Below are 27,876 nucleotides of genomic sequence, written 5' to 3'. Positions count from 1 at the left end.
TGTATTCACTCTCTTCTATCTTATAGATCTGCTTATTTCTTTATGAGATATGTGTTATGTGTGTGTGTGCCTCATCTATTATGTGATATATGTGTTGATTAAAGCATGCTATACAGGTTTTCTTTAAACTATGTATACAAATGTATATTTTTATCTACTAATATGTTGGGTAGAACATGGGTAGATAGTTGGTGTGTAATAAACAGATGAGAGGCCTCGTTGTTGTTTGATTTAGTCATCTAGCGGAGTTTAGATGACGACCACATACTTTTCTAGATAGTCTTGTGGAAACATTAGCAGGTTCGCCACCTGTAGGTGTTAATGAACTTGGGTGTTCATTCGCTGTACTCCATCCCCCTCATGGTTGCCTTATTTGACTTATATTGCTGAGGTACCCCCGAAGCATGTGTTGTCGCCCCGATGAAATATTCTTAGACTAGGTCCCTTATGTTAGTTGTTTTAGGGACATTAAAGTGAGAATAACGGGAATGGGTAATTGGGTTATTGTTGGTTGGTGAAAATTAAATATGATATTTATTGTGGGTTGAAAACCCTATATGCTCACCAGACTCCCAAGCCTGACCCACTCAGTTTTAAATTGTATTACAGGTAGTGGCGGAAGGGCATGAGATGGATGAACCATCAAGTTGTTTTGTTTACAAGTCTGCATATGTTTATATTTGTCATATGACTTGTAATGTATTCGTTTATGCTTATTGGTCTGTATCGGAACATGACACCCCTAGTTTTGATTATAATGAAAATACATTTCTTTTATGAAATGCTTCGGTAAACAATGTTTTATCATGTTTTGTTTTTGGGAACAAATTCCGCAACTCTTTCAAATCAAAAGGATTTACTCTGAAAATATTTAAAAGCATAAATGAAAATCGGTCTTTTCTGGCCGAGATTTTGGGGATGTCACATGCTTGAAAAAGAAAAGCTTGAGCCGACTTGTTCTTCTTCTCATCCACAGCTTCTCCGGCTATTGGTTTAATGGACTCTCATATTTCCTGGGCATCTATTATAGATTCCATCTTAATTGCCACGAGGTGTAGTTCGTGGGATTCAACAGCGGACATTGAAATGGCACTCCGTCATTCTCTCTTGTAACGATTTGGTTGGAAGATGACATTGTTTGGTACCGGATATATTTTGGCATAAACCGGACATGGTGCTCTGATACCAAGTGTTAGAAATGGGTCTGCACAGAGACAAAATTACACAACAGATGCATGCAGGGGATAAATAACAAGAACAGAGGATCAAAATGGGACAATTTTCTAAGCCTTTGTTTTCTTACTGAAAAGTGGAACTTCTACATTGAAAATAAATGAGACATCTACTTCTATTTGAACTTCAAAACTACTTAGAGAAAAACAGAAACATTACTCCACTAACTCCTAAACTAATGGTAACAGGTTTTACCCATTATTTCTACCAGACTCAAGTCAAACTTGACTTGACTGAGTTAGAATTATTTATCCAACAAACCATCCCCTCTAAATAGAACTAAGATGTTAATGTCAAATCCAATGTCTTCCTCTTCTCCTTCAAAGAAGCTGACGAGATGAACTCAAAGGAAAAAACTATCTAAACCAACTCCGGTTGAAATGGCTGATGGGATTGTTGAAACACAAAGTGAGTTGGAGTTGGAGTTGGAGTCTGAGTCGGAGTTGGAATCCGAGCCCATGGTTGTGGAATTGGAGTCGGAGTCGGAATTGGAGTCAGATTCAATCCAAGACACCTCATCAATTGATAAAATAACTTCAGTTGGTGGTGGTTCTAGGCTTTCAATTGCATCCGAGCCCATGGTCAACTTAGTGTATGTCGGACTCTCAAAAGTATGTTAGTGAGGAATGGTGCATTCAGGGCCACAACTCTTGACTCTTCTCAAAGGCCTACATCCTCTCGCACTACAATCTTTGATCCAACACTGAAAGCACAATTATGTGCTCTTGAGGCTGCTCTTAAAAATCTGAAAGAAGAGGCCATCAAAGATAGGCAATACTTTCTCTCTAGGTTTGATGACATTGTAGTAACCTTGAGTCAAGTGGTTACTGCCTTGGGTGATATTCAGGGTCACCTCCACTTGCACCAAAGCAGACATTCAATAGATGATAAGTGCAATTCGAGTGACCTGTAATCAGTAAAGCTTATTTTTTATAATATCAATAAGCTTTTGTGTATAATTAGAAACATCCTTTTGTCAATCAAGTATGTGTAGGCCTTTATGTAAGAAACTAAGAATACATGTAGGTAGGTAAGTAAGTAAGCACCAAAAGTCAGATATGGTTATGGATCAACAATGCGAATATTAATAATAGATGTTCTTTATCTATTATCTATCAAAAATGCTAATATTAATCTTAATCGGTCGAGAAACAAGTGACCATGGAGAAAAAACGAAAGATAACGATATGAAAAGCCTTCCAACATCTTTACAAGATCTTGAGATTTGAAGGTGGAATTTAAGTTCTTTAAGGTCATATATTACTTTAGATATAGCTCTTCTTCTTGCATGGAATGACGATTCTAGGGTCACATAATTAAGTTCTTCAAATTTTTGTTCAGAAAATCTCTAACAATGATTCTATATGCATCCTCCGTAAAATGAAAGCTGTCCCAGAATACGTATTCCGACACATTTGTACATGTGTACTTGCATAAGAATGCCACCTCTATAGTGCCTGTACCACAGCAGCCTATGTTTGAAAAATCAAAACCTGAAATATTGAACATCCTAAATATAAATATTAGAAAATAACCTTTTTCTTTAAAGAATGAACAGAAGTCCAAAATTTTCATGACGTGAATATCCGTGCATTCAAAATTTGTATGTATTATTTGGATTTGTCTTATTAAACCTGGAAAATAAGACAAACAGCTTAAATGGTTGAAATCAAATAAAAATGTAAATTGTTATGAAGGAAATCGGTTGAAAGCATCCTAAGTTTAACTTTCACGCATGTTCATTTTTAAACTGTTTCACTAGATAGCAATAATATTTTTGAATCATTTTAATATTTTAATTATTTACATAAAAGTAAAATCCAGACAAGATATTTGAAAGTCAAATCAAATCAACTAAATCTTATCCATGAAAAAAAAAATATCATTTAAATATCTAATTTGTCCGGTTCACCAACGCCGATAGGCTCCCGTACAAACAGAAACGATCCAATTTAAGGTTCACAAGTTTTATGGGATAATTGATAAACTAAAGAAAGTGTTTTACGTGGGATAATAATTTAAGAGGGTAATATATTTTTTTGATTTTTACATATTTAGTCATTGAGTTTTTTTTTCGTTCATATTTATCTCCTTCAACTTGTTAAACTGTTCACATTTAGTCTTTATGACCGACTACTTCAAGTTAGCCGGTAAAAATGACTTAATAGGGTAATATATTTCTCATTTTATACACATTTAGTCTTTAATATTTTTTATGTTGCAAAATAAATCATTTTTGTTTTTGTTGCAAAATGATTTATTTATGTTTTTCTCACGACATCTTACGTGGGATAGCCATATCGTGATGGGATAGGTTGAGGCGATTGTGCTATATGTTGTAGGCCACGATACCTGGTGTGGGCCGGGTGTAAGCCGTAGACACGGAGGCTTGAGAAGAGCGGTTGGGTTAAGGCGGCATACCAACAAACCCTGTGTACTCCAGTCTAATGACTGATTTGATCTGTTGCATGTTAGCATTCTTGTTCAATGACTAATTAGGCCAGTGTATTCCAATCTGATGAGTGTGGACTCGTAATGCATGATAATACGTTTGTTGTATCGGGTATTTTGGAGGGAAACTCGTTAAACTTTGTGCTTACCAAATTATTTATGTTTTCAGGTTCTATCGTTGATCGTGGAAAGGCGAAGGCAGGACTGTACACACTCATCAACAGTATTGAGGATTATGCGTATCCTATATTACTCTGATTTTCGATCAATATATTTTGGAATAAACGTTTTTTCTTAATAATAGATTTATAATTAGAGAGTTTTGCCTTATTTAAAAATTAAGTTTTTTTGTTGTGAAAATGAGACGTTACACATAAACATCAATAGCCTCACACACTTCATTAATGATTGTCTCACGTAAGATGTCGTGAGAAAAAACTAAAGAAATCATTCATAATTACTGAATGAGTACAAAAACAAAAATGAATTATTTTGAAACAAAAAATATTAAGGACTAAATGTGTACAAAATGAGAAATATATTACCCTATTAAGACATTTTTCCTGGCTAACCTGGAGTAACCAGTCATACTGACTGAATATGTGCAGTTTAACAAGTTGAAGGGGTAAATGTGGACAAAAAAAACTTAGTGACCAAATGTGTACAAATCCAATAATATATTACCTTTTAAGTCATTATCTCGTTTTATTATCGAATGATTACTTTTAAGAGTGAGTCTATACGTATCGTTCGGTCGTTAGTTGCAGAGACAAAATTAAAAAAATGGAGAATGTGGTTTATTATTTTACGTGGCTAAGGATTAATTTTTAAAAAATTATAGATTTTGTCTTTTAGGTTTATGGTTGAATTGGTCCCTCTTAAAATTAAAATAACTCATTTATTCTTATATGTTAAATTTTATATTTTTTTATCCTTCTTAATAAATGAAAATAATTTTGCCATTTATCATTCTTATGTATTAAGTCACATGTTATTTTGTAGTAAATTTAAATTAAAATATATTTATGTGTCATTTTATGGTTTTTTCCATTTTATTAAATTTCATATAATACATAAATGTAATAAATATAATAATAAATATATATCTGATTCATTAATGCAACTTTCCTTATAACTTCTAGATTTTTAAATTGAATCCAATTATTTTAGTTGTTTATTTGTTTAATTTATTAGTTTAAATTTAAAAGATAAATAAACATTTCAAATTTAATAATTAATATTTTATTTTTTTTCTTATAAATTTAAATTTTCTAAATTGTTAGATCTTCTTGTTTATTTTTTTTTAAATAAACTCATGTAATACATAGTGTCACAACTAGTTTATTAATAAGCTAATACATTTAAAATAGAAAATAAACCTCAATCCTCACACCCACCCACCCCATTTTCGTGTGCACCACTTTGTAATAGGGATGAGCGTTTTGTACCAAATCTCGATCCCGTACTGATACCATACTGAAACCGGTACTGATTTAAAAATAGGGGATGGTACTCGGTAATCCAAAATCACGAAGTTTGGGATTTAGTAATGTCAGTATCGGTGCTAGTATCATTTCCAGTACTAGTACCGGTAAAGATAATTCGGTACGGTACTCGGGATTGACTTTCGATCAAATGTGGTAATCAGAAAATCAGGATGATAATTTGATCAATAAAACTTCAAATGTAATATACAAATAATTGTTTTAGAATTTATATATGTTTTTTTACTTTTCACATTATTTCATGTTTTTTACGATCAAAAATAGCATCATATTTTTTTTGTTGATATTTTATTCTAATTTTTGTATACATAATAATTAAAGTAAAATGCACTTCTAGTCCCTTGGTTTGCATAAATCATTAGTTTTTGTCTTAATATTGAGATTTAATTATGGGATCCTTATTTCAGTGTTTGGTCCTGAGAATTAACCATGTGTGCTTCCACCCTTAAATCTAGCCTAATAAATGAAAATCATTTTGTCATATGTCTTCTTCTTATTCATTTTGCCACATGGCTTTTTGTGTTTTTTTTTTCTTATTTTTTTTTCACTTTTTGGGGTTTCTGATTTTCTTACATTAAATTCCTAGAATTTACCGTTATATATGGAATGTTCTCATTATATTCATATAAAGTTATCATTATATTAAATTGAAAATAAATTCACATAAATGTTACAAATATATTGATTTCTTTTTGTCAATTACTTTATAAAATGTTTAATGTTTATATATTGATATTAAATTTTTATTTTTATTAAACTCATATAATATACGGGTCTCACACCTAGTGTATATGAAAAGACCAATACACCCTTTTCTAACTTCCTGCTTTATTTGACATTGTTGATAAACATAGGGGCCATTTCTGTAAATTTTAAAACAAATACCGACGGAGATGGAGGCGGCACCCTCCTAGCATCTCCATCGTATTCTGATGCGCTTCAACAACCGATTGATGGAGGCGGCACCCTCCTAGCATCTCCATCGTCGCCTCTGATGGTCAAAAAAGTATCGTCGAAGCCGGATTACCGACGGAGATTACCGGCGGATCTAGCTTCAACTCGCACTCGGCTTCTTCAACTGGACCTCTCAACAACCAGGATTCATCTACTTTTCCATTTACTATCAATCCATTCTAAAGTATCTTTCCATCTCCCCCAATCCGCCATTGTTGATACGCAAATGAAGCGATTCAAAACTTTTAAAATTCAACACAATCCTTCCATCTACGGTTCGATTATCGCATAACATATCACGGTTAAAAGGGATCTTAACTCTCTCTCTCGGTATTTAACAATGATAGATTCTTGATTCCTGATATTGGTCCTAAAGTCTATAATTTTCTAGTTGCAGCGCTTTCTTCTACTAGGAATTTGGGTTACGCCTCCAAATGTTCAATGAAATGACCACTAGAGGTATTCAATTAGATATAGAAATGTATATTTGGTCATTTTATGTAAATATATAATAGTTGAGGGTTAATTCTGTAATTTACCCTTCAGTTAGTTATAGTAGTTGGAAGTATGTATATAGATGGTAGAGCTGTAATTCATTTAATTCTAATGAAAATATTCTATCTCTTTCTCTCATAATATGGTATCAGAGCTTCCGATTACAATTTCATATTCCGATTGAATCTTCATTCAATTTTGTTTTCTCGATTCTTGTTTTCAATCATATTTTCTTTATGTTCTTCGTTGATTGTGCTATTTCATCATGTCAACCAATTCTGGTTCTAGTTCTGGATCTATTCTTTCTCCCATGGATGATAGAACACATCCGTATTATCTTCATCATTCCGATAGTCCTGGATTCGTTCTCGTTTCACAATTACTTACTTGAGAGAATTACAATTCATGGAGCCAAGCAATGCAGATCACATTATATGTGAAGAACAAGACCGGATTTATTGATGGAACTCTTCCAAAGCCAAGCTCGTCTGAAGTTTCTAATTTCAATGCATGGATGTGCAATAACAAATTGGTAATATCTTGGATTTTAAACTCAGTATCCAAAGAAATTTCAGCTAGTATCATGTTTACTGAAAGTGCGTTTGAAATCTAGAATGATTTGAAAGATCGTTTCCAGCAGAGTAATGGACCGAGAATTTTTCAAATTCGAAGAGAATTATCATATCTCAGTCATAATAAAGATTCGATTGCTACTTACTTCACTAAACTCAAAACAATTAATGATGAACTGGTTAATTTCAGACCTAATTATACCTGTAACACATGTGATTGTGGTGGTGTTGAGAAAATCAAGTAGTATTTCCACAATGAACACATAATGAATTTCTTAATGGGATTGAATGATTCATTCTCCCAAACCAGAGGTCAGATCTTGCTTATGGATCCTTTGCCTTCTATTAAACAAACTTGTTCTCTAATTATTCAAGAAGAGAAACAAATATCCATTCACAGTGATGTACTATGGCTTTTGTTGCTAAAGCTTCAACTCAAAATCGTGGCATACCTCAAAACAACTTCAAGAATAACAATCATGATTGTTTTTTTATACTCATTGCAAGTTGCAAGGTCACACGATTGATAAATGTTACAAACTCCATGGATATCCTCCGGGTTATAAATCCAAAAGTAGGGTTGCTGCAGTTGCTTCTCATGATGATCCAAATGTACAAATGTCATCCATCAACAATGATTTGTCTAACATGTTCAAAGGGTTTTCTCAAGAACAATGCCAACAAATCATGTCAGCTCCCTCCAATCATATGATATCAGTCAATCCAAATGAGGGAACAACTACTGGTAAATGCTATTCCATTTTTATTAATTCAGGGCAAGAATCACAGAAATGGATAATTGATCCAAATGCAACTCACATGTTTGTCATGAATTTTCTATGTTTTACAACAAAAGAAGAGTTTCTCATTACATTGTTACTTTGCCTAACAAGATTACTCTCCTTGTTAATCTCATTGGTGATATAATAATTGATCATCTTTTTGTTTTAAAAGATGTTCTATATGTTCCATCTTTTGACCAGAATTTGATTTCTGTGAGTTCTCTTGTAACACCCCGATTCTCAGGTATTGATTTCTATAAAAGATTTTTCTTAACTTCAAGGTCTACTTGACGAGTTGGTTACCCTACTCGTCGAGTAGTAGCGGGTTGGTCCACGTGTTTTAGTGACCTACTCGCCGAGTCCAAGAAGGGACTCGACGAGTAGGAGCTGGCAGAGGAAAACCCTAAATTTCAGGGTTTTACACCCTATTTAAACGATCATTGGCCTCCCCCAGCCTCCCCTTTACAGCCCCTTGACACTCTAAACCCTAACTTGTGTGGGTGTGCTTGTTTGGTGTGTTTAAGCTTGAAAGAAGAATCTTTGTGAGGAAGAACTTAGGGAAAACAAGTGGACTGAAGCAAGGAACTCGTGGGGATCAAAGATCTACTTCAGTTAACACTCTCTTGAAGGTAATAGGCTGTTACCTTGGCTCATTTCATCTTAAATCTCTTTTGGGTGGGTTTTCGGAAGGGTTTCTTGTGTTTGAGCCAAGATCTGAAGTCGCAACTTCAGATCTGGACTCCTTGTGGCTTCTAGGTCCATAAAGTTATCAGCTTTTACAACTATGAGCCTTCCCTCAAGTATGAGGCTCCCTTACAAGCTTAGTTTTGTCATTTTAAGACCTTAAGGCCTTGCATGCACATAAAGTTTGCAACTTTATGTAATAAACATGCCTTGGGAAGCTGGATCTACAATTTGAAGCCTTAGCATGGCTTAAAAAGCCTCTGTATGGATGAAGGACTAAAGGGACTCGATGAGTCGCATAGTCGACTCGGCGAGTCAGGTGAGTGGCTCGGCGAGTCGGCTAGGTTTTCCCAACCTTTGGACACGTTTAAACATGACGAGTTGTAAGGGGAAAACTCGACGAGTTGGCCAAGGAGTTTACAACCACTGACACTAGGAACTCGACGAGTCACTCAAGTGACTCGGCGAGTTGGCGAGTTATGCCAGGAACTCGGTGAGTAGCTGAGGGTACTCGACGACTTGAGGTCAACATGGACCGTTGACCTTGATAATTGACTTTGACTTTGACCAAGGGTTGACTTTGGACTTCTAGGACATTTTGAGAAATTGGGAATTTACAAGCATGGTTCTATGGTACATTTAGGTGGTGGAGTTTGTACCGGCAATCCGAGAGCTTGAGTTATCTTCGAGTCGACAGTGGGAGGTGAGTTAACCTCACTATACTCAAGGGTCTAAGGCACCAAGGTCGACCCTTTGGATTGTTATCTGGTTATGTGATATGTAGTATAATCTATTAGATCGGTATCCTAGAGGGTAGGATGATATTATGTGATATGTGGTATGACCTGTTAGTTCGGTATCCTAGAGGGTAGGATAATATTATGTGGTATGTGGTATGATCCGTTAGATCAATTGTTGTCTATAAAATGTTATGTGATTATCTGTTATATGTGCACATGTTTGTTTGGCGGTTGAGGCTTGTCTGCTTTGTGCGAGAGCCAATAGACATGGGCATTCCAACTTGTTGGTTGTGGGCCGTGAGTATTCCATCCCGAGGATGACTGGACTCATAGTATGTAGGCATTCGAACCTGTTGGTTGTGGGCATGGGGTAGTCCATCCCGAGGATGATTGGACCCATAATATGTTGGAATTCCAACCAGATGGTTAAGGGCCTAGGGTATTCCAAACCGATGGTTGACTTGACCCATAGTATGTTGTTTATGATTATATGTGTATTATTGTGGGTATAGGTATTTTGGGGGAAACTCACTAAACTTCCGTGCTTACAGTTTCAGTTTATTGTTTCAAGTACATCAGGGGATCGTGGCAAGGCAAAGGCGTGATCGTACAGCTCCTCATTTTTTATGACTTTGTTTCTGGGATACTCTGATATGATACATTTTGAGAACAAGTTTTGTAATGCTTAATAGATTAGAAATGTTTTTAAAAGTTTAAATTTGGCATGATTTTTATGGGTGTTACAAGTTGTTATCAGAGCCTTGCTTTGAGTGAATTAGAGGAACATTCATGTGAATCCAGTATCAAATCAAGGAAAAGATTTTAAAATGATTTTTAAATGTTTTCAAAATAAGAAAAGGAGGATGTAGGGTGTACGATCAACCGGAGCCAGTAAGTAGACCCCCAAAATACCATACAGTATTTGATTATGTGATATGTTAGAACAGCATGCTAGTGCTAGGGTAGGGATCTTCAGGAAGTGCATGATATAATTTCCTTATTACATGATGCCTGCTAGCCTAGGGTTTCCTTTATATGAGATTGACATCATTACTGTAGTTGCTTAGGTAGTGTATGTTTTTTTGTCGGCAGATCTGTGTGACCTCTTCTGTCTGCGCCGCGCAGACATTAGCCTTCACAGACTGTTTGTTTTTTTGAAGACTGCAGACCTAAAAATGTATGTGCGCCCTCTTCTTGGCGCAGATGTAGACTAGAGTCTTCTAACATCTTCAGACATCTTCTAGCCTAAAAAAACATATATATCTTTATTTTTTTTAAGTTTTTTTTTAATTTATATTTTTTCCAACTTTATTAATGATAAAAAAAAATTACAAAACTTAAAAAAAAAACAAAAAACAAAAAACAAAAAACAAAAAACAAAAAAAACGTTCGACGATACAAACATGATATTTTTGACAAATTTATAAATAAAGATTTATTACAATAATAGTCGTGGAAGCTGTTTATATAAATATGAAAAAAAAATCACAATATATATTCTTATTTTTTTTCCAAATTTTGTAAAACATTATTTAATACAGTATCGTCAATTTCTCGAGAAAATATGTATGGTGCGTTTTTAATGGATTTAATTGAACAAATCAAAGTTTGTTTCCATCCATTTATGTATCAAATTCTTTGATCACTAATTATAACGTTTAGTTATAACTTTGCAACCAAAGTTGTTGGTTTTTATCAAATATATACGTTAATTCATATCATTTTTATTTTTATTTTTTATACATTAATACATAAAAATTGATCTAGATTCATTAACTATTTATAACAAAGACATAAAAATTTTAAAAAATCACTTTGAAGTTTAAAAAAGTCAGTTTATTTAGATTTAAGTTTATTTTAGTAGCCCGCAGATGTTAAAAAAACAAACAGTTTTCTTTTTTCAGACTGCAGACGTTTGGTCCACCTCTTCTACTGCAGAGGTCTATAGATGTGGTCCGCAGACTGCAGACATTTTGCCTCAGAAAAAACAAACATCACCTTAGTGTATGCATCGTGGTTATACATAACTAAGATCTTATAGCCTGAGAATGTTTGATTTGGCATAATGTTCTGTTCTTGTTTGATTGGGAGCTTAGGGTAGGATTGGATATTCGAAAGTCTATGGGGTCAAGCGTTATGTATGACTAGCATACACTAGTGCTGCAGGGTTGGTGGAAGTTTCGTTGATGGGTGGGTTGTTTGAGGCTGGTAGGTCAATTGTGAGACAGTTAGCCTTCCTCTAGGAGTGAGGTTGAGCGACCACCATGTGTATGTATATTGTTAGGGTGTTGTAGTGATACTTGAGACAAATATGGGTAGGTGCGAAAGGTAGTATGGGCCCGTACTACTGAAAGCACAGGACCCATACGCATAGCAAGGAAGTCACAACCCCTTGGGTTTAGTAAGGAGTTGATTCCCAGTTATTTATGTGGATTGTATGATATCTTCCTGTTATATTTTCAGTATGGTGGTTACGAGGCGTTTCGTGACAGGATCTGGATCAGGATCAGGACAGGGCGATCAGAAGGCCCCCCACAGCGCCTGAGGCTATCAGCCAGGAGGGGCTAGTGTTGACAGAGGACCGTGTCAGGGAGATCATCCGCAAGGAGGTGGTCGAGATTGTCTGGAGTTAGATTCCGGAGTTGTTTGGGACTATCAAGCCTGATATGATGGAGTACATTGATGACATATACGCAGCCCTTTCCGAGACAGCTGTCGCTGCAGCTACCATGACCGTAACAGCGGCAAGGGGAGGAGTGGGCTGAGTTTTTCAGTACCGGGACTTCGATAGCACGAAACCCCAACTTTTTATGGTACTCAGGATCCCATTATAGCCATGAGGTGGCTGTCAGACGTAGAGGGGTGTTTCTTTACATGTTCATGCCCTACTGACCAGAAGGTCAGATGTGCCCTGAACCTGCTGAGGTCTGGGGCAAAGGACTGGTTGAGATTGATGATGGGGTCGTATACGGATGACTATAGAGCTGATGTTACTTTGAAGCAGTTCAGAGACATGTTCCGTGCTCGCTACATTCCAAGGGTCGAGCCTAAGCAGTTATCTCAAGAGTTTTTAGAGTTGAGACAGGATAGTGAGACGGTGACGAAGATCACCTATATGTTTAATGAGAGGGCGATGTTTTGCCCGGATTTTGCCTCGGAGCAGGCTCAGATGACACGCTATCTGAGCATGCTCAAGACTAACATCCGTCATTTTGTTGCCACTTATAGATGCGATACTCTGTTGGAGTTGCAGGAGGCCGCCAGGTGGCGTGAGTTAGAGATTGAGCTGCTGTTGAGGGAACAATGGCAGGCCTCGACGCAGTCGCAGCCGGCGCCGAAGCGGTCCAAGACCACTGATACCAGGATTGGGGGATAGCCAGGTCGCACTTGTAGGAAGTGTGGAAAGGCTCATTCAGGGACGTGCCGAGCAGGGATTGGGTGCCACCGATGTGGCAAGCAGGTCCATCTGGCCAAGGATTGCAGGCAGCCGACTCCGACTTCCGGAGTCAGGCTTTGCTATCATTATGAGCAGGTGGGCCATATGAAGGCCCAGTGTCCCTTACTAGCCGCCAAGCCAGTGCAGGCTCCAGCGCCGGCTACATTGAGGATCACGGATGGGAGACCAGTTAGGGCGGAGCCTCCGAAGGCTCAGGTTCGTGCCTTCCGGCTTACAGCCGAGGAGGCCAGGGCAGCACCAGATGTGGTTGCTGGTATGTTTCTATCCTTATTCTCATTTGTTATATTTGTTATATGCTTACCTTTTGTACCTGTGATTAGGTACGTTTTTAGTGAACTCCTTGCCAGCATTAGTGTTATTTGACTCGGGGGCGAGTCGGTCGTTTGTATCTCAGACTTTCAGTAGGGAGTTCAGTGTGCCAATAGCTGAGCTAGAGTGTCCGTTGCGAGTCTCCATCGCCAACGAACACAGTATTTCTACTTCTTTGGTCTACCGAGGATGTGAGTTGGAGATTTTCGGAGTATCCTTTCCGATAGACTTGATACCGATTCCCATGGGGGAGGAGTGCGTGATTGTAGGGATAGATTGGCTTAGTCGTTTCGGTGCCATGATATATTGTGAGGGTCATCGAGTGGTAGTTCGAAACCCAAGTGGGGGAGAACTAATTGTATATGGCGAGGGCACCAGAGTGGGATTAGGGTTTTGGTCAGCTGCTAGGGCTCGGTAGTATATTCAGAACGGGTGTTCGGGTTACATGGCATATGTGGTGGATACGCGAGACAGAGGTCAGATTTCAGTTTCAGAGGTTCCAATGGTCAGGGAGTTTGCTGACGTGTTCCCGGAGGAGTTACCAGGAGTACCTCTGGAGAGGGAGGTCGAGTTCCGGATCGACCTTGTGTCGGGTGCGGCTCCTATCGCCAAGGCGTCGTACTGGTTGGCGCCACACGGGATGCAGGAGCTATCATCACAGCTGTAGGAACTGCTGGGCAAGCAGTTCATTCGACCTAGCAGTTCTCTATTAGGAGCACCGATCCTCTTCGTCAGGAAGAAGGACGGTTCGCACCGAATGTGCATTGATTATATGGAGCTAAACAAGTTGACGGTGAAGAACTGTTATCCACTCCCTAGGATAGATGATCTCTTTGATCAGTTACAGGGTGCATCTTGGTTCTCCAAGATTGATTTGTGGTCGGGATATCATTAGGTCCGGGTCAGAGAGGAGGACGTGGAGAAGACCGCGTTTCGCACTCGTTATGGTCATTACGAGTTCGTGGTGATGCCATTTGGGCTGACCAACGCGCTATCAGTATTCATGGACCTGATGAATCGGGTCTGCAGACCGATGCCTGATCGCTCAGTCATCGTGTTCATAGATGATATCTTAGTGTATTCCAAGACCCGAGAGCAGCAAGAGGAGCACCTCAGGGAGTTGTTGGGAGTTCTGAGACGAGAACGGCTTTATGCCAAGTTCTCAAAGGGTGAGTTTTGGTTGCGAGAGGTCCAGTTCCTCGGACACCTCGTTAACCAGGAGGGGATTTTAGTCGACCCGGCCAAAATCGAGGCAGTCATGCAGTGGGAAGTGTTGATGTCTCCTTTGAATATCAGGAGTTTTTTTAGGATTAGCAGGGTACTACCGGAGATACATTCGGGATTTCTCAAAGATAGCAGTACCCCTCACTCGTCTGACGAGGAAGGGGGTGGATTTCCGGTGGGGCCTTGAGCAGTAGAGGGCGTTTGAGACTCTCCGTCAGTGTTTGTGCAAGGCTCCAGTCTTGACACTTTCGGAGGGAGTGGAAGATTTTGTGGTGTTCTGTGATGCATCCATCACGGTATAGGGGTGGTCCTCGTGCAGAGAGGATGGGTGATAGTCTACGCGTCGTGGCAGCTGAAGCCGCATGAGACGAGATATCCTACACACGATTAGGAGCTGGGAGTGGTGGTGTTCGCTCTCAAGATATGGAAGCATTACCTGTATGGGGTCCGTTGTACCATATACACGGATCACAAGAGCTTGAGACACATCATGGATCGGCCGAACCTGAACATAAGGCAGCACAGATGACTGGATGTAATCAAGGACTATGATTGCGAGATCCTTTACCACCCCGGTAAAGCAAATGTGGTGGCGGACGCCTTGAGCCGCAAGTCAGCTGGGTCTTCCACCCCAGCGATGTGTATGAGGATAGAAATGGATTCTCCACTTGTGAGCTTGATCAGGGATGCCCAGGTTGAGGGCATGCGACCGGAGAACTAGAAGTTGGAAAGGATCAAGGGTGAGAACACCCGGTTTTTGCAGGATAGTCGGGGATTATTGACCCGATGCGGTCGGGTATGGGTTCCGATGTTTGGTGGATTCAGACAGATAGTCATGGAGGAGGCTCATAAGTCTCACTTCTCTTTTCACCCGGGGGCCACCAAGATGTACAGAGACCTGAGTTTGAGTTACTGGTGGCCATGTATGAAGTGACCAATCGCTTGGTATGTCGAGAGGTGCTTGACCTGCAGGATGGTCAAGGCCGAGCACCAACAGCCGCATGGTATGCTGCAGCCTCTAGAGATTCCCATGTGGAAATGGGAACAGATCACGATGGACTTCGTTACCAAGCTGCCAAGGACGGAAAAAGGATTTGATGCTATATGGGTCATCGTGGATCGATTGACCAAGAGGGCCTATTTCTTGGCAATACGGGAGAGTTCGTTGGCCGAGAAGTTGGCCGACATATATGTCCGTGAGATCGTTGCTCGCCATGGGGTTCCGGTCTCCATTTTCTCCGACCGAGATGTTAGATTTACCTCCCGTTTCTGGCAGAAGTTCCACGAGGAATTGGGCACGCGGTTTCACTTCAGCACAACATTCCATCTGCAGACAGACGGTCATAGCGAGCAGACCATTCAGGCCCTCGAGGATATGTTGAGGGTGTGTGCCATTGACTTCGGTGGGAGCTGGGATTCCCACCTACCGCTTGAAGAGTTCGCCTACAACAACAACTATCATTCCAGCATTGGCGCTCCGCTTTTGAGCTGTTGTATGGGTAGAGATATCGCACCCCAGTTTGTTGGGGTGAGGTCGGACGCAGGGTGATGGGAGGGACAACGATAGTCCTGCACACTACCCAGAAGATTCAGCAGATTAGGCAGTGACTACAGACTGCTCAGAGTCGGCAGAAGAGTTACGCCGACAGACATCGATTTGAGTTAGAATTTCAGGCGGGTGATATGGTACTCCTGAAGGTCTCACCCTGGAAGGGTGTGATTTGCTTCAAGAAGAGGGGGAAATTGGGTCCCCGTTACATTGGACCGTTCAGGATCATTGTCAGGGTTGGCAAGGTGGAATATTGGCTAGAGCTACCGGAGGAGCTTAGTCAGATCCACAACACTTTCCATGTTTCGCAGTTGCGAAAGTGCATTATGGATCAGGAGGTAGTGTTGTCGTTGGATGATATTTAAGTCGATGAGCAAAGAGGCCTGTAGCCATATTGGAGACGAAGATGAAAATTATTCGGAACAAGGAGATACCTTTAGTGAAGGTACAATGGGAGCATTAGAGGGGGTCCGAGTGGACGTGGGAGCCGGAGGTAGAGAAGAGGGAGCACTATCCGGAGCTATTCACCACGACAGACTTCGAGGACGAATTTTAGTTCAAGTGAGGGAGAATTGTAACACCCCGATTCTTAGGTATTGATTTTTATAAAAGATTTTTCTTAACTTCAAGGTCTACTTGACGAGTTGGTTGCCCTACTCGTCGAGTAGTAGCGGGTTGGTCCACATGTTTTAGTGACCTACTCGCCAAGTCCAAGAAGGGACTCGACAAGTAGGAGCTGGCAGCGGAAAACCCTAAATTTCGGGGTTTTGCACCCTATTTAAAGGATTATTGGCCTCCCCCAGCCTCCCCATTACATCCCCTTGACACTTTAAACCCTAACTCGTGTGGGTGTGCTTGTTTGGTGTGTTTAAGCTTGGAAAAAGAATCTTTGTGAGGAAGAACATGGGGAAAACAAGTGGATTGAAGCAAGGAATTCGTGGGGATCATAGATCTACTTCAGTTAACACTCTCTTGAAGGTATTAGGTTGTTACCTTGGCTCATTTCATCTTAAATCTCTTTTGGGTGGGTTTTAGGAAGGTTTTCTTGTGTTTGAGCCAAGATCTGAAGTTGCAACTTCAGATCTGGGCTCTCTTTAGCTTCTAGATCCATAAACTTATCAGCTTTGACAAGTATGAGCCTTCCCTCAAGTATGAGACTCCCTTACAAGCTTAGTTTTGTCATTTTAAGACCTTAAGGCCTTGTATGCACGTAAAGTTTGCAACTTTACGTGATAAACATGCCTTGGGAAGCTGGATCTACAATTTGGAGCCTTAGCATGGCTTAAAAAGCCTCTGTATGGATGAAGGACTAAAGGGAATCGGCGAGTCGCATAGTCGATTCGGCGAGTCCGATGAAGATTGTCGTGGGCTCGGGGAGTTAGGTGAGTGGCTCGGCGAGTCGGCTAGGGTTTTCTCAACCATTGGACAGGTATGAACGCAACGATTTGTAAGGGGAAAACTTGACGAGTTGGCCAAGGAGTTTACGACCACTGACACTAGGAACTCGACGAGTCACTCAAGTGACTCGGCGAGTTATGCCAGGAACTCGGTGAGTAGCTGAGGGTACTCGAGGAGTTAAGGTCAACATGGACCGTTGACCTTGATAGTTGACTTTGACTTTGACCAAGGGTTGACTTTTGGACTTCTGGGACATTTTGGGAAATTGGGAATTTACAAGCATGGTTCTATGGTACATTTAGGTGGTGGAGTTTGTATTGGCAATCCGAGAGCTTGAGTTATCTTCGAGTCGACAGTGGGAGGTGAGTTAACCTCACTATACTCAAGGGTCTATGGCACCAATGCCGACCCTTTGGATTGTTATCTGGTTACGTGATATGTAGTATGATCTGTTAGAACGGTATCCTAGAGGGTAGGATGATATTATGTGATATGTGGTATGACCTGTTAGTTCGGTATCCTAGAGGGTAGGATAATATTATGTGCTATGTGGTATAATCAGTTAGATCAGTTGTTGTCTATAAACTGTTATGTGATTATCTGTTATATGTGCACATGTTTGTTTGGCGGTTGAGGCTTGTCTGCTTTGTGTGAAAGCCAATAGACCTGGGCATTCCAACTTGTTGGTTGTGGGCCGTGAGTATTCCATCCCGATGATGACTGGACTCATAGTATGTGGGAATTCCAACCTTTTGGTTGTGGGCCTGGGGTATTCCATCTCAAGGATGATTGGACTCATAGTATGTTGGCATTCCAACAAGATGGTTGAGGGTCTGGGGTATTCCAACCCGATGGATGACTGGACGCATAGTATGTTGTTTATGATTATATGTGTATTATTGTGGGTATAGGTATTTTGGGGGAAACTCACTAAGCTTTCGGGCTTACAATTTCAGTTTATTGTTTCAGGTACATCAGGGGATCGTGGCAAGGCAAAGGCGTGATCATACAGCTCCTCACTTTTTATGAATTTGTTTCTGGGATACTCTGATATGATAAATTTTGAGAACAATTTTTGTAATGGATAATAGATTTGAAATGTTTTTAAAAGTTTAAATTTGGCATGATTTTTATGGGTGTTACATCTCTTACTAAGAATCAAAGATTGATGATACAATTTACTTGTCATCATGATTTGATCCAGGATATGAAAGAAATGAAGATGATTGGAAAAGCTGATTTGTGTCAAGAACTTTATATGTTGGATGAGAAAAGCCACAAGAAAGACATCAAGATTTGTTCTGTTTCTTTAGATGTTTGGCACACTAGATTAGGGCATCCATCTAATAAGTGTATATCACCGATAAAAGAGTTGTTATCTGTAAAAGTTGCGAATACAGATCTCTCTCATTGTTCTATTTGTCCTTTAGCCAAATAAAAACAACTGCCTTTTGTTTCTGTAAACAATATGGAAAATGAATGTTTAGCCCTTGTGCACTGTGATATTTTGGGTCCATTTTCTACTTCATCTATTTAAGGATTTAGATATTTTTCTACAATCATTGATGATCATAGTAGATATACTTGGATTTATATGTTGAAAAACAAGTCAGATGTTATTACCATCATTCCAGCATTCTATCAAATGGTTCTTACTCAATTTGATAAGAAAATTAAAATCTTTAGGTCTTACAATGCTAAAGAGTTGGATTTTATAGATTTTTTTCATCAAAAAGGGATTATTCATCAAAGGTCATGTGTTGCTAAACCTCAGCAAACTTCTATGGTGGAAAGAAAACATCAACATTTGCTTAATATGGCTAGAGCATTATGTTTTCAATCAAAATTTCCTTTGAATCTATGGAGTGAATGTATTTTAACTGTAACTTATCTCATTAATCGTTTGCCTTCTCAAGTTTTGAGCAACAATACTCCTTATCAGAGATCATTTGGCAAACATTCATCTTATTCTCAATTAAGAAGTTTTGGATGTTTGGCTTATGCTTCTACTTTGGCTGCAAACAGATCAAAATTCTATCCTAGGGCAAAATCTTGTGTTTTTGTTGGTTATCCTCCTATCATGAAGGCTTACAAACTCTATGATCTTTCCAAAAATGAGTTTTTCATTTCCAGAGATGTTGTATTTCACGAATCAATAAAATACTCAAGTTCAGACATCTTCTTTTTTGATGAATTTATGCTTCCCATTTCTACAAATGAAGATGTTCCTTTTCTAGTTGAAAACAATGATCATTCTCATTCTGATCATTCACATGATTCCAATTCTTCTTTTTCTTCTGGAAATTCTTCTCATTCACAAAATTCCAATTCTTTTCATAATCCTAGTATTGCTACTAGTAAGCCTGCTAGAAACAGACAACCACCATCATACTTAAGTGATTTTAATTGTAATTCTCTAATACATCAAAAATTATCTTCCAATACACCTTATCCTTTGGAAGATGTTCTTAGCTATGACAGATTTCTCTAAATCACAAAGCCTTGGTCATGAATATTGTTGGATTAGTGTCTAAGTCCATAACTATTTTGGTATGTACTTGACCCGATGGTGCATGGTCCTTTTGGGTTGCCTTCACCAAAGCAAATTGATAGGATGAATTATGGAGAGAAAGGATTAAATATGATTTATTAATATATTATGGGAATAATATATTAAAGGAGAAATCATATTGTTTAATTAATATTAGTCAAGAATTAATTGGTAATTAGTTTTGTGACTAAAAGAGATTAATTAAACTTAAGGGACTGGAATTGTAATTATAAGATAATTGCAATTTGGGCCATAGATTGCCTTATATCATAAGGTGGACGAATTCTATGGGGGAAGCCCATATGAAATCGTCCAAGGCCTTATGGAAAGGGCTCTATGGGTTACTTAGGGCTTAAGCATCCAAATTAGGGTTTCCTTATTAGATAACCCTAATAGCCTCACTATATATAGAACCCTTAAGGCTCAAAAACGTGGTGATGACTCCTTCTAGGGTTTGTAGACGTTTTAGGGCAGCCTCCATCCTCTCTCCTCTTCATCCTCTTGCTTATGGTGTTTGTGAACCATTAGAGGAGTGACAATTGTGACTCTAAGCTTTCTAAAGTCAATACAAGGAGATTTGGGATTGTTATTGCTACATAACAATCAAGGTAACATCTTAAACCTATTCTCATGTTAATATGATTACTTGAATGCTAGAATTAGGGTTTATAGTCTTGGATAACTTGCATGTACAATAGAGAAACCTAGATCCAAGCATTAGGGTTTGTATGAGCACATAGGATGTTCTTAGGACCAAAACCCATCAAATATTTCAGCAAATTTTGAGCCTCAATGGAAGCAAACAATACTTGGACCATTATGCCCTTGCCTTCTGATAAACATACAGTTAAATGCAGGTGGGTTTATAAATTGAAATATGGAAGCAATGGTCAAGTTGAAAGACATAAATCCCGATTGGTTGCCAAAGGTTTTAGCCAACAAGAAGGAGTAGAATTTTTTTGACACATATACCCATGTTGCTAAATTAGTCACTATCAAGATGTTGCTTGCTATTGTTGCTGCCAAATCATGGAATTTAGTCCAATTAGATGTCAATAATGCCTTCCTCAATAGAGAATTAAAAGAGGAAGTTTTCATGGAAATACCACCTTGTTTCAAAATCCAGAAGGACAAATATCCTAGCAATGTTTCTTTGGCATGTAAACTCAACAAATCCATATATGGTCTTAGACAAGCTTCAAGACAATGGTTTGAGAAATTTTCTTCATTCATGTTATTTCTAGGATTTACTCAATCAAAGTCAGATTACTCTTTGTTTTTCAAAGGATCAGGATCCAATTATGTTGCTCTTTTAGTATATGTAGATTATATTTTGATTACTGGATCATCAACTACAGAAATAAAGTTTCTTAAGCAGCAACTAAGTGAAAAATTCAAGCTCAAAGATTTGGGTTCTCTAGGCTATTTATTAGGATTAGAGGTGGCTAAATCCAAAGAAGGAATCTTAGTTTCACAAAGAAATTATACACTCCAACTGATTGAGGATTTGGGTTTCTTAGTAGCTAAACCTGTTTCTACTCCTATGGATCCTAGAAATAATTTGCAAAGTGATAAAGGTGATTTTTTGATGATCCTGCACGATACAGAAGATTAGTTAGTCGATTATTATACTTAAACATAACAAGACCAAACATTTCTTTTTCAGTTCATAAATTGTCTCAGTTTATGTCTTCTCCAAGAGTTCCTCATTATCAAGCTGCTTTTCATTTGGTGAAATAATTTGCAAAGTGATAAAGGTGATTTTTTGATGATCCTGCACGATACAGAAGATTAGTTGGTCGATTATTATACTTAAACATAACAAGACCAAACATTTCTTTTTCAGTTCAGAAATTGTCTCAGTTTATGTCTTCTCCAAGAGTTCCTCATTATCAAGCTGCTTTTCATTTGGTGAAATATTTGAAACACAACCCTGATCAAGGAATTTTCTTATCTACTAAACCCAACTTCAAATTAAGGGCCTTTTGTGATGCAGATTGGGGTAAGTGTTTATATTCAAGAAGATCTATTACTGGATTTTGTATATTTCTTGGTGATTCTTTAGTCTCGTGGAAACAAGCTACTAGATCTTTTTCTTCAGTTGAAGCAGACTATATTACTTCTACTACTTGTGAGATCATATGGTTGAGACAGTTGTTATGAGACTTTGATATTAATAATAAAGAAGCAACATTATTATTTTGTGACAATGATTCAGCCATCAAGATTGCTACCAATCCGATTTTCCATGAACGCACCAAACACTTAGAAATAGATCTACATTTTTTTCGATAAAGAGTTCATAATCAGACTATTCGATTAGTTCCCATTAAGTCTCAATTTTAGTTAGCAGATTTGTTCACAAAACTGCTACCATCTACCAAGTTACTTCCTCTTATGTGCAAGATGTCTTTGTAGAACGTTTATTCTCCTCTTCCATCTTGAAGGGGGCATATTAGATATAGAATTGTATATTTGGTCATATTATGTACATATATAATAGTTGAGGGTTAATTCTATAATTTACCCTTCAGTTAGATATAGTAGTTGGAAGTATGTATATACATGGTAGAGCTGTAATTCATTTAATTCTAATGAGAATATTTTATCTCTTTCTCTCGTAATATATTCGTTTATCTACACTGGAGATCAATAACATTTCTATGAATGTTTAGCAGAACCGCTAAATAAATAAACCTTTGAGCTTCCTTGATGATGTGAAAAACCAAAACCAGGATGTAAACGATTCAATTCTTTCATTTTTTTATTCTTCAAGGGATGTGTTTAGAGAGTGGGGATTGTGGTATTAGTAGTGATCAGTGATGATGGTGGTGTTTGGAGATGGTGGTTGTGAGCATTTTGACCTCTAGACCAGACCTGATCGGAACTGGATCCGCTTCAGGTCCGGTCCAAGTCCACCAATTTCTGCAAAACCAGTTTGGTTTGATTTACTCAAAATACTTACCCCTAAAACCATAATATATAAACTAACTTTCAGTAAACTTTAGCGAGTTGTATCATATGCACCTAAAGTTGTATCGCTCCAACAGATACAAGAATCGAAAAACTCGGACCTGGACTGGACTGGACCTGGACCGTCATTGATCGGTCTAAAGTACACCAATTTATATGAAACCAGTCCGGTCCAAGAGCCGGTTCGGTCAAAATGATCACCCCTACTTCTTGTGATGAAATCACAATATCAGGACCAAATGATGATTTGTGCAAACCATGAGGGCTAAAATTGTATTTTACTCAAAAGTTTATTTTAAAAAATAGATAACTATTAAATAATAAATATCAGAAAGTGGTCATTTCATATACGATACCACCCATTTTATTCATTTTAACTAGAAAGGTTACCCCCGCTACGCGGGGGCCAGAAGATTTCAATGTTGTTTCCGAATCGATAAAATGACAGATATAGAAAGTGCAAGAATGAAAAGCCCGGGCTTTGCCCTAGACCGTTTTTTTCATTTTCATGAAAAAATGTAAAAGTTTTGATTGCAAGGACCAGAAGTGTCAAAATGGCTAAAGAATTAAAGGGGTTGGAATTAGCAACTTTTTAGAAAAGGGATCAAAGTTGTCAAACCGTTAAAGTTTTGTGGCCAAACTTTAAATATTAAAAGGTTCCTAAAAAGTGTAAAAATATTGATTGCAAGGAACAAAAGTGAAAAATGTAAAAGTTTGGACTGCAAGGACCAGAAGTGTCAAAATGGCTAAAGAACTAAAGGGGTAGAAATTAGCAACTTTTTAGAAAAAGGGATCAAAGTTGTCAAACCGTTAAAATTTTATGGTCAAACTTTAAATATTAAAATGTTCCTAAAAAGTGTAAAAATATTGATTGCAATGACCAAAAGCATGAAAATGGGTAAAATAGTACAAGGATCAATTTTGCCAAAAAAATTGCAAGTTTACTATTCCTTTTCTTCATAACTTTAATATATATATATATATATATATATATATATATATATATATATATATATATATATATATATATATATATATATATATATATATATATATATATATATAGGAGTAGGATCAAATGAGAACATTAAAAAGGTTGAGAACGCGAGAACAAAGTATATTCATTTGCGATTCCATGTATTCATTTGTGGAGAAATGATAAATTTTTACGTATTTAATTTCAATTGAAGAGAAAAAACATATTCTTGTTGTTTGTGCTTAAAAATTATCATTTATCCACAAATGAATACATGGAATCACGAATGAATATATTTGTTCTCGCGTTCTCAACGTTTTAGGTGTTCTCATTTGATCATTTCCCTATATATATATATATATATATATATATATATATATATATATATATATATATATATATATATATATATATATATATATATATATATATATATATATATATATATATATATATATATATATATATATATATATATATATATATATATATATATATATATATATATAATGACTTACCTACATACAATAAAAGTGGTTTACCACAACTTTTAAAAGAACGTAACTATAAACTATTTGTATGTTTAGTACAAACATATTTTATTTTTTGTCTAATCAAATTCCTGTCCGTTTTGCTAAAGCAAAGTGCCATTCAGGTTTATCACTAAATTATAATGCAAAATACAACTAAAATACTAAATAGTACTAATAGAAAAAAAAGTGCATTATTATTTTACTAAAATGCCCAAAACGGAACTTCATTTAACTATTTCTAATTTAATCTGCACGAATACGATTAAATAGGAATATATAACAGGAAAAAAAAAAAGCATCACTATACTTCCACTTTTTTTGTTTCAAATAAATACATAAATAAAATGATTTATCATCCACTTCTTTATATATACTCTCACTATCATATCCTTGTTATCCAATTCTTATCAAATTAACTTACATTAACGTACCATCAGTGTGGGACAAAATGACAATCGGAAGAATGTTTAACATACAAAGTGTTAATGTTACAAACTTATAACCCTCATTGATGTTTTATGCTTAGTAATTTAACTTAAATTGGTAACTATTATGAGAGTATAAGTACATAGTTGTATACCTTTTTACCCAAATATATAATTGGGAGAAAATGCATGAAAGTATAATGATGTTTTTATTTATTTTGTAATGAAGGAATGAGAAAACATACCATATTTTGCAGGGTTTTGGATCATATCAAGTGGAAGATAGTAAGCATCAACGTAAACCATCTTTGCAAAAGGGAGACGCTGGCTTAAAGAATTAATCTCCATTGATAGCATGGTGTTGAATAATTCTGCCAACTCATTGTAGTTCTTAACACATTCTCTTTGTATTCCTCCTACTAATGTTCTTTGTGAAGGTAGACATCCTATTGGTGGTAAACTGAAAACTCCGATTCTTCGAACACCTAAATTGTATAAATCCTGTTGATTTTTCAACCATGAAGTTAGTGTCCTTTAATGTAATAGGTATGAATAGATGGTGTTCATTTGAATGGATCGATTCGATCTGATCCGATTAAGTGAATTCAAATTGATTTTAGTTTTCAAAACATAGATCTAAATAGGCCAAACCAGATTAAGATCTGATTTAAACCAACCAAACATAATTAGGTTGGATTGGATTTTACAATTCGGTTTTCAAGAGTAAAAATGTTTATAAAAATAAAAAATAAAAAACATAAAAAAAATTGACTTTTAACATTAATAAGCTTGATTAATCAAATTTAAAATCCAAAAAGTATATATTATATGCCCATTTAGTGAACTAAAAAAAACTAATGATTTGTTAATCAAAATTTATACTATTAATTAAGACTTTTTTATATGGTACATGCTTTCTAATTAAATCTAAAAACAATTCTAATAAGTTAACAAATCATTAAATATATATATATATATATATATATATATATATATATATATATATATATATATATATATATTATAAGTAAAAAATATAAATAAATAATTGTTATTCAGTGTTTGGTCTATTTCGTTTTTGTATCATTAACCAAAACTAATCATAAATCCAAAATAATAATTCAAATTTTATCAAAACCAATCCATACTAGTAGTTTAATCCATATTGTCTAATTAAAGATTTTATCTAAATAGTCAAGAACAAATGAACAACAATCCCCAAGTAAGAAGGTTGAAGAACTATGATATTGGGTCCATTTTAAACATATTATTAGTAAAATGAAAAAACTATGGAAAACCAACCCGACCCGATGGATCCATCTAGAATTTATCCATTTTGTTTGGCTAATTGATGTACTAAATCGTGTCATGTTATATATATGTATCACAGTAATTAAACCATATATAGTAGTTACCTGTAAGAATGAGGAAGCAGAGTCCACCAGAAGACGAGAGTAGGATTCAAAGTCAAAGTGGTATCTTCGTAGAGGGTTATTAAAATACGTATTGGTGACGTCATTACTCCCTGTTGCCACAACGAACAATCCTTTGCTTAATATATCATTTATTGCTTCCTCACCTGCCATCGACTTCACCTTCTCCAAGTATTCTTTGAACAACTCTATTTGTCCCGGAAGTGATATCACCGACTGTACGTACACATGCATTCATGGGCAAATAAGTAAATTCACACAATCATAAATTCACACATATCTAATCTAATATATTTAGTCTTTAATATATGAAGTTATGAACGATACTAAATATTAAATATTAGTTAAGTAATTAATTATCATATCCGTATATGCGTACAGCAAGCTGAGACGTAAGAGGATCATATCCACCACCTCCCGATGCAAAGTTCACTCCGGTTCTTAGATCTTCGATCGGTAGTCTTGGGCCAAGATAAGGTGGCAATACTTCTTTGATTCCTAGTTCTTCAACTGTAAATTATGGGAGTAATTACATCAATAAACTATAAATAAGAGAATTCAGAACATGCTAAATATTGTCATCATTTACACAATATGCATATCTTAATTCTCTTCCAAAACTGCCCTCATCAACGACATTACTTTAAGTATAATTTACATATACATATATAGTTTTTAAGCGACTACTATTTAGAGGTTAATAATTAGATCATATAAAATTAATAAAAAGAAAGATATCAATATACAAGCATATGTATGTATGTATGTATGTATATACCAATGAGATCGGGAGGAACTTTGCCATTAGAAAACCTGCCGGTGGGTTGACCTCCATAAAAGTCTTTTCCATAAGGAGGGTAATTCACCTTGAAAACTGTCGCTAAATTATTGTTGTTTCCTGTATCTACTACTGAATCTCCAAACACTATCACTGCTGGCACTACATGAGTACCCTCATTCAAACGACAACGTTTTCCTAAATCACATGGTGACTGATTTGAATCATTGCTCATGCCACTACACTGCAACTGCAGCAAAAGTAGAAGCGGAAGAAGAAGAAGAAGAGAAAGTTGTCTATGGAGGAGGAGGAAGACTTGCATTGCTATTTTCGGTAAGTTCTTAAGAAATGCTCTTTTCAAACTTATATTTAAGAGCATTAAATACACACATATCCAACTAACTATATAACCCTGTCATATGTTTGTGATTTTTTTTTTAATATTATTTCTTCTTATTCTTATGATCAACAATCATTTTTTTTCATTTTAAGTAAACTAATAGCATAATTTCTTGTTGTGGATTTCAATTTTCAACGTAGATAACTACAAAAATCATCATGAACGGAAAGAAATGAATTTTCTATAGTTTTAACTCTAAAAAGTTAATGTGTTTGTTCTAAATATCTTGAAATATATACTAGTATATTTTAATATTCTTGTCTATTTTCTGAAATACATTACACTAAAGACGATATAATATAATCGAAAAAAAAGTAAATCTATCATTCAGTTTATAAAAGTTATTTAAAAAGGTTTCATGGAATACAAGTTACAAGTTACTACACAACAAATAAATGAAACAAGCTCAGTTACATTTGATATATAATCAAGTCTATAATTAAATCAAGAATAG

General features: G+C 36.6%; 1 protein-coding gene across 4 annotated transcripts; it reads right to left on the bottom strand.

Annotated features, from left to right (window-relative positions):
• Positions 1-764: 764 nt before the first annotated feature.
• LOC111903862 (GDSL esterase/lipase EXL3) lies at positions 765-27,375 on the bottom strand. 4 transcript variants are annotated; one of them, XM_042898684.2, is made up of 6 exons: positions 27,023-27,375; positions 26,624-26,754; positions 26,227-26,460; positions 25,057-25,312; positions 2,769-2,867; positions 765-2,705 (listed from the first exon to the last, which is right to left on the bottom strand). In XM_042898684.2, the coding sequence occupies exons 1-6, from the start codon at positions 27,342-27,344 to the stop codon at positions 2,542-2,544; spliced, it is 1,206 nt and encodes a 401-aa protein (XP_042754618.1). In that variant the 5' UTR covers positions 27,345-27,375; the 3' UTR covers positions 765-2,541. The 4 variants fall into 4 exon arrangements, with proteins under 4 accessions (XP_042754618.1, XP_042754619.1, XP_023755382.1 ...); XM_042898685.2 differs by having other exon boundaries at positions 765-2,690; XM_023899614.3 differs by lacking the exon at positions 2,769-2,867 and having other exon boundaries at positions 767-2,726.
• Positions 27,376-27,876: the final 501 nt, after the last annotated feature.

The sequence above is a fragment of the Lactuca sativa genome, chromosome 9, assembly GCF_002870075.4.
Source record: "Lactuca sativa cultivar Salinas chromosome 9, Lsat_Salinas_v11, whole genome shotgun sequence".
NCBI lineage: Eukaryota > Viridiplantae > Streptophyta > Magnoliopsida > Asterales > Asteraceae > Lactuca > Lactuca sativa.
Note: the sequence above shows the minus strand (reverse complement) of the source record. Positions and strands in the feature narration are given on the sequence as shown.